Below are 8,278 nucleotides of genomic sequence, written 5' to 3'. Positions count from 1 at the left end.
AGGAGCAGGAGGAGAAGTAGTAGTATTGGCAAGCCCTGATGACTCATGCCTGTAATCCTAGCTACTCAGGACGCTGAGATCTGAGGATCATGGTTCAAAGCCAGTCCAGGTAAGAAAGTCCATGAGACTCTTACCTCCAATAAACCACTCAAAAAACCAGAAGTGGCACTGTGGCTCAAGTGGTAGAGTGCTCACCTTGAGCTGAAGAGCTGAGGGACAGTGCCCAGGCCCACAGTTTAAGGCCCATGACTGGAAAAGAGAAGGAGGAAGGGGAGGAGGAAGGGGAGGAAGAAGGGGAGGAGGAAGGGGAGGAGGAAGGGGAAGAGGAAGGGGAGGAGGAAGGGGAGGAAGAAGGAGAGGAGGAAGGGGAGGAGGAAGGGGAGGAGGCAGGGGAGGAGGAGACGGCGGCAGTGGCGGTGGCAGGGCTCAGTAGTGGAGTGACTACTTAGGAACCACAAGACTCTGAGTTGAAGCAACAGTACTGAAAGGAAAATAAAAACAGCTCAAGGGAGCTATCTTCTTAACTCTTGCTCCTCTCATTCCTCAGCCCCCACTGGCTGCCCCAAGAGTCTTATTAACCTTGAGCTGCACTGTCAGCCAGTGACAGTGGGGAGCGCTCAGGCATGGAGACATGCCACGGGAAAATGTTCCGGCTTGGTATTAGCCCAGAAGGGCTGTGCGGGGCCAAACTGGATCCTGTGCATCTCTGACTTCACCAGTTCAATTCATGTCTTCTTGTAAACAGTTTCTCACAACAGGGTCTCAGGGTGGGTAGGCAGCCAGCAATACGTGAGTCCACAGGGCAGCACAAAGCACCAACACTCTACTCATTTCTGCCCCTTTTTTTGTTTGAAGACCTGTGTCTTCAAGAAATCAAGAACTCATAAATTTATGCAACATGAATTCACTGAGAGCATGGACCAGCTCTCATTGATGAGGCTCTTAGCTGGTGTCTGCATGATGGATGGATGGATGGATGGGATGATGTCTGCATGATGGATGGATGGGTGGATGGGAAGATGTCTGCATGATGGATGGATCGATGGGATGATGTTTTCATGATGGATGAATGGATGGATTGATGGGATGATGTTTGCATGATGGATGGATGAATGGAATGATGTTTGCATGAAGAATGGATGGGGTGACTTTTGCATGATGGAGGGATGGATGGGATGATGTCTGCATGATGGATGGATAGATGGATGGGATGATGTTTACATGATGGATGGATGGATAGGATGATGTTTGATGATGAATGGATGGGATGATGTCTGCATAATTGATGAATGGATGGATGGATGGGACGATGTCTTCATGATGGATGGATGGATGAATGGGATGATGTCTGCATGATGGATGGATGGATAGGATGATGTTTGATGATGAATGGATGGGATGATGTCTGCATAATTGATGAATGGATGATGGATGGATGGGATGATGTTTGATGATGGATCGATGGATGAATGGGATGATGTCTGCATGATGGATGAGTGGATGGATGGATGGGTTGATGGGAAAATGTTTGCATGATGGATGGATCGATGGGATGATGTTTGAATGATGGATGGGTGGCTGGATAGATGGATGATGTTTGTATAATGGATAGATGATGGGTGGATGGATGGAGGTGTAGTTGGATGGATAGATAGATGGATGGGATATTTTGCATGGTCGATAGATGATGAATGGATGTGTGGTTGGATGGATGGAATGATGATTGTATGATGAGTGAATACATAGGTGGTAGATGGTTGGATGGAAAAACAGGCATTTGTGCTCATATATTATTTTCTAAAAAAAATCCATTCCTTTATGGAAGAGGGCCTAGTACAGTGCTATCACATGCCAGACTGGGCCACATAGCCATGGTGGGCCCACAGGTCCTGGCAAAGCTGAGAAATGCTTTTCTTTTCCTTTTCCTTAGCACATATTAGTCCTACAAAGGCCTCACCCTGGTGATTCACAGGCATATCTTATAATTAGTAGGGTTAACCTCATATATTCCTCTCTTTTCCCCTGATACGTGGGGGGATTGAACTCAGGACCCACACCTCAAACATTCTACTATCTGAGCCATGCTTCCCGCCCTCTTTGCTTTTCAGTTTGTTTCCAGGGACGGCCTCACACTTTTGCTCAGGCTAGCCTCAGATGGTGATCCTCCTGCCTCCACCTCCAGAGCAGCTGGGGTCACGGGGGTGTGCCTTCACCCCTAGCCCTTTAGTGTGTTTTTCATGGTTATTTTTAAGTACTTCTACTTTAAAAAAAGCTCTGTATAAAAAAATTATGTTTTCTAAACTAGCAGTCACCTGGCCCTGGAGGACATCAGGAACCCACCTGGGGTGTGGGGGAGGGGCCCTACCCAAAGAGGGGACACTGGATGGAGAGAAAGATCCGCTTGATCACCTGAACTTGTAGGCTTGTTTCTGGATTTTTATCAACAGAGGTGTCTGATTTTGTATAAACCAGGGTTCTCCATCCTCGATGAATGGGGGGATTTCATTATGGAAGACCTGGGCATCCAGCTCTCTGCGGAAAGAGTCTGGCATGGGCAGGTGCTGGTTGTCAGTTGAGTAGATGTGCATTTCTGGGGGCAGCGTGAGGTCATCACTCACAAGAAACCGCTTGTACTCATAGAAGAAGGGGTCCTGCTCCTCCGTTGGGTGCCACTCCGCTCTCTCCTCCTCGGAGAGACTAAGTCTCTCCTGACACTGTGTGAGGAAGGCTGAGAACTCTGGGTAGCTGAGCAGGCAGAAGCTGCTGGGAATGTCCATGCACAATTTGACAAGGTGCTCACGGAACCACAGGCCCACATCCTGGCAGCCATCGGGGTACGTCTCAAAGCCTGGCCCGAACCTTTCGTCCGCTTTGTATAGCCCCTGCAAGGAGAATCCGGAGAGCCAAAAGATATACTTTGTGACAAGCTTTGCCAAAGCAGTAAAAGAAAATGTACTCCTAAGAAATATACTCATTTGTTCAACAGTTATCAAAGTGTTTGAAACACCGGGCACTGTGCCTGGCGGCAATCTCTCATGGGAGCGCAGATACCTGGAGAAGGGGAGGGTGGGAAGGGGAGGGTACAGGTGGAGGGGAAGCCTAGGACTTCTCTCAAAGGACAACGACACAGCCAAGGCCTCCAGGGTGAAGCCCGCCCTCCCTCCTACAGGCTGAATGGTTGCCACATTGGCACTCTGAGGGTTAAATGCCTCTACTTAAGGGGACAAAGCTGTTGTCCTGAAAATTGCTTTTGTTGTTTGCTTAGTTAGAGAAACTCACTAGGATCTATCCAAATCACCTAGTCTCCAGACTCATTCTTTCTAGAAGATCTAGAGTAAACGTTGCTCCTGAGAAACAAGTGAAGCTGGGTGTGGGCGGCTCATACCTGTGATCCTAACCACTCAAGAGGCTGAGAGCTGATGATCATGGTTCGAAGTCAGCCCAGGCAGAAGTCAGCCTGTGATTCTGATCTCCAATGAACAACCAAAAAGCCATAGGAGGCAAGACTCAAGTGGTAGAGCACCAGCCATAAATGGAACTGAGAGGAGAGGGCCTGGATTCAAGCCCCAGCACTGGTCCTGCCCCCTCAGAAACACTATGGCCCTGCCCTGCCTCAGGAACACACCCAGGCCATGCGCCCCGGGAACATGAAGTCTCCTCACCTGGAAGAGCCTTGTCTTCATGTACATAGTACCATAGCCCTCTCGTTGGCTGAGGTAAAACATGCCAGTGAAACTGGAGCCATCTGGCCACGTGTAAGTGCCCACACCATGACAGTGGTCCCGGTAAAACTGCCCTCGGTAGACCTGGAGGGGGAGAGGTCAGCAGGCCTGGTGTTGGGGTGAGCCCCTGTCCTCGGGCACCCCTGCCCCTGGTAACCACCAGGCTGGCAGTGACTGAAGCTCTCATGGCCAGCAGGTACAGGACTAACTAGAGAGGTGGCTAAGGTGAGTGAGCCAGGGTCCCACCCCATTCAGGAGACAGGGAGTTAAGAACCACTTGGAGGCTCTGCCAGGAACACGCCAGCACCAGGCTAGGTTTGAACAGAACCCAGGCCCCCGTGCAGGTGACAGCAGTCAGACTGGCAGGGACGCGGTCTGGCTGGGAACTCCTCAGCACAGAGACTCACGGTGGGCCTCTGAGCCAGCCACACACACACATGTAGGCAAGTGTCAGAGTTGCCCTCTCCTGAGGCCACAGCGGGGAAAGAGGATGCCTGGGACTGGGAATGTGGCCTAGTGGTAGAGTGCTTGCCTAGCATGCATGATGCCCCAAGTTCGATTCCTCAATTGCACATACACAGAAAAAGCCGGAAGTGGCACTGTGGCTCAAATGGTAGAGTGCTAGTCTTGAGCAAAAGAAGCTCAAGAACAGCACCCAGGCCCAGAGTTTCAAGCCCCATCACACACACACACACACACACACACACACACACACACACACACACACACACACACACACACACACACACAGAGCAATGCCAGGGCAGAGTCATTTACTCAGGCAAATGGTGCAGGTGAGGGGGACATACCGGCATCTACGATTGGTGGCCCTAGATACAGCACAGGCCCAGCGGCACTGTGCGCGTAGCTACTGCACACAGCCAAGGGCACCAGGAGGCACAAAGAGCCCTGGCTGTGGGGTCCCAGGCCCAGGCCCTTGGCCCCACTAAATCTCCACTGAGGGACTCGGCATGCTCTTTCTGTCATTTGATCTTAAATACGAGGCAGTTTCAGCTTGCGCTCATAATTTGCTAATTTTCAAACATGTGCCTAGAATAAAACCCATCTTCTTGAGTCACAGCTTCCAAACCTCACCCCCCTCCCCAGATCCTCAGGTAAACAGGGCTGGCTGAGGGGGTCTGCAGGGACTTTCTTCTGGCCCTGTGATGTAGAGAGGACAGGCAGCCTACCAGCCTTGGGATGGATGCCAAGGTTCCTATCATGTGGCTCTTAGGAGAAGGCCGGTCCCCAGGCCCCAAGGAGGATGCAGGGCAGCAACGGAAGACACCTACCTCTCCTGTGGGCCAAGAGAACTCTCCGTATCCAAGCTTCATGTCAAGCCCAAACTCCCCCCGGTAGACACAGCCGTCCTGCCACTCCTGCATGCCTTGGACAAGCTCGATGTAGTTCCTCTTCAGGTTCCTGTCTTGCAGGTTAGCCTCAGACCCTTCATCTTCCTCCCCTGGGGTCACTGGCCTGTCCCTAGGAAGACAGGAGGGAAAGGGTATCAAGGAAGGCTGAAATGTCTTCATAGTAACCGCACACCACAAGCCAAGGGACACTTATAATGCTAGCTACTCAATAGGCTAAGATCTGAGGATTGTTCAAAGCCAGCCAGAGCAGGAAAGCCCATGAGACTACGTCCACTTAACCACCAAAAAGCTGAAAGTGGAGCTGTGGCTCAGCTGGTAGCTGGGAGAAAAAAAAAAATCAAGGACAACGTCAGGCCGAGTTCAAGCCCCAGGACCAGCACCAAAAAAAAAAAAAATGACTGTGTATCTGTACCATTTCAGTGTACCATTTCATTTCACTCTCACACCCCTGAGGCATGTGCACAGAAAAGGAAACCAAGGCACAAAGGATACAGTAATTTCCCAGGGGCATCTAAGAAGTGAAAAGTGCAGCAATGGCCAAGGGCAGATGTGCTGGTTTCTAGGAGAGACCAGTCAGCTCCTCCACCCACATGGCTCCAGCTGCTGGCTCCCCCAGCTGCTGGCTCCACCACCTGGGACTTGACGGCCCACAACCATAGCTTCCTCCAGTTGTTGCTGGGCAGCTGTGTTCATGCTGGGGTCCTCCCACTCAAACCAGCAACACCAGCACCAGGCCAAGAAGGAAGCAAATACTCAGCACACACATACAGACCCAGAAAGTGTATGAGAGCATATTGAGAGATAGAAGCCTGACAGAGGGGTAGATGTGGGATCCACACTGTCGAGCAGCAGGAAGATGTGTGTACCAGCAGGATTTGCTTCTTTCCTGCTCTTGGGATCTAAAGATCATACCTAAAGTCATAACTCAGACAGGGATCCTAACGTCCCCATCTCACATAACCCTCTCTTCCTCCCACTTAACTCTCTGGGGGATGCTTTGTGCATGTGTCTCTGTTCTAGACACTGGCTGGTGGCCTCGCTGGTAGCAAGACACCTCCATCAGCCAGCCATGCGAAACTAGCATGAGCCACAGAGGCTAAGCACAAGGAAGTTCTGGAAGTATCCAGTCTGTGTTGGGCCTATTGTTGTAGGTGCAGAGTCAGGAAGGCAGACATCCAAATTCAACAATGACCAAGGCTGGGGGCATTGTCCTGCTTTGCTTTTTTACTTCTGCTCAATTGTTTGTACACGTTAGTGTATCCCTCAATTCTTATTTCAGAGTCTTAAACTTCAATAACTCATAATGTGGCATTACGGTAGTGGCCTATTAAAGTGAGTTCATTAGGGCAGGGCCCTACCCAATATGACCATGTCTCCATTAAAAGGGGAACTTTAGCTGGGCGCCAGTGGTTCATGCCTGTCATCCTAGCTACTCAGGAGGCTGAGATCTGAGGATTACGGTTCAAAGCCAGCCCGGGCAGGAAAGTCTGTGAAACTCTTATCTCCATTAAACCACCAGAAAACTGGAAGTGGCACTGCGGCTCAAGTGGTAGAGTGCTCACCTTGAGCTGAAGAGCTGAGGACAGCGCCCAGGCCCAGAGTTCAAACTAAAAGGGGGCAGAGGAAGTCTGGACACGGAGAAATGCATAGAACGATGTGACCTGACAGATGAAGACAGAGCCACATGCAAGCTGAGGAGAAAGAAGGAGCCAAGATGGCTGGCACCTTGATCTTGGGCTTCTGGTACCGAGGTCTGAGACAATAAGCTTGCTATTTAAGCCTCTCAGTCTGTGGTGATTTGTTACAGCACTTCTAGCTCATTTTCCTACATGTGACAAGTATTACTTGTATAAGTTTTAAAAAGGGATCAAGAGAAGAAAGAAAACCTTTAGTGTAAGTAGGAAAAGATTTTAAAAATGGAAATAATTTTGAGGTCACTCAAGAATATTACAATAGGGCTGGGAATGTGGCTTAGTAGTAGAGTGCTTGCCTAGCATGCATGAAGCCCTGGGTTCAGTTCCTTGGTACCATATAAAACAGAAAAGGCCAGAAGTGGCACTGTGGCTTAAGTGGTACAGTGCTGGCCTTGAGCAAAAGAAGCTCAGAGACAGTGCCCAGGCCCTGAGTTCACGCCCTAGGGCTAGCAAGAGAGAGAGACAGAGAGAGAGACAGAGACAGAGACAGAGAGAGACAGAGACAGAATATTACAATATAACCAATCAGCTGTGAGACCCCCCAGAGATCACTGGGAAAGGCCAGTTTGCACAGTGGGCAAGGCCCAGCCAGCTTGCTCTGCCTGGCCCTCACGGGCTCCTCATCCCCAGCATAAATAACTCTGTATCCTACTGAGGACTGTGATAGTTTGCTGGGGCTACTACATACAACAAACTACCATTGTCTGGGGGGCTTAAACAACTGCTATTTATTTCCCATGGTTCCTGGGGATGGAAGTCCAAGCTCCTGTGCCAGTGGGTTTGGTTCCTGGGGTTTCTCCCTAGTCCGCAAGTGGAACCTTCTCACTGTGAGCTCACAGGGCAGAGCCAAGGCAGAAGCCGCGCTCTGACCCCTCTTCCTCTGGTAATACTGACTCCTAGCCCGTCCCCAGTCCCGATCTGTGACCTGGTCTAAACCCAGCCACGGCCCAGAGGACCCCCTTCAAATGCCATCCGTTTCTGAGGCACACAACCGTTCAGCTTACAACGGGAACACACAGGATGGGGTTGCAGGTACAAGTAAGGCGCTGGCAGCAACTGACCCAAAGTAGCCCTGCGCACTAACTCAGCCGGGAGGAGCTGTAATGGGCACTAGGGCGGGAGGGGACCCGCTCTCCCGGCCCCGCAGAAGATGGCCGGGTGAGAGGGCGGCGAGGCTTTTCCATCTCTCCAGGGACCAGGCGATGTTTGGGGACCGCTGCGCGGTGCCGGTGCCTGGGACTAGCTCCGGGCGGGCTCGCGGCGGGACGGGCTCGCGGGGCCTGCACCTTCGGGCGAAGAGCCTGTAGCTGTCCTGGGCCTCCAGGGCCTCCAGCGGGCTTCTGGGGTCGTGACCCATGGAGGCTTCGTGGTCTGGGCTGACGGGGGAAGGACTGTCTTCCATGACTCTCCTCTTCGAACCTGGAAGCAGAGCGGGGACCACAGTTCTCCCAGGGGCCCGCGGCTGGGGCCCGGGACGGCAGCCCCGCCA

The 8,278-nt window shown here is 51.6% G+C and overlaps 1 protein-coding gene across 1 annotated transcript in view; it reads right to left on the bottom strand.

The window, feature by feature from the left end:
* Positions 1-8,149, bottom strand: part of Ankmy1 (ankyrin repeat and MYND domain containing 1) — a 28,479-nt gene extending 20,330 nt beyond the window's left edge. The window contains exons 1-5 of the mRNA XM_013033654.1: positions 8,076-8,149; positions 5,015-5,204; positions 3,663-3,806; positions 2,410-2,882; positions 2,313-2,340 (exon numbers count right to left, since the gene is read on the bottom strand). Of these exons, the coding sequence (XP_012889108.1) occupies positions 2,313-2,340; positions 2,410-2,882; positions 3,663-3,806; positions 5,015-5,204; positions 8,076-8,146 (906 nt within the window). The 5' untranslated portion in view covers positions 8,147-8,149. The remainder of the gene's footprint in view (positions 1-2,312; positions 2,341-2,409; positions 2,883-3,662; positions 3,807-5,014; positions 5,205-8,075) is intronic.
* Between the last annotated feature and the right edge of the window lie 129 nt (positions 8,150-8,278).

This window comes from Dipodomys ordii, unplaced genomic scaffold (genome assembly GCF_000151885.1).
Source record: "Dipodomys ordii isolate 6190 unplaced genomic scaffold, Dord_2.0 Scaffold174, whole genome shotgun sequence".
NCBI lineage: Eukaryota > Metazoa > Chordata > Mammalia > Rodentia > Heteromyidae > Dipodomys > Dipodomys ordii.
Note: the sequence above shows the minus strand (reverse complement) of the source record. Positions and strands in the feature narration are given on the sequence as shown.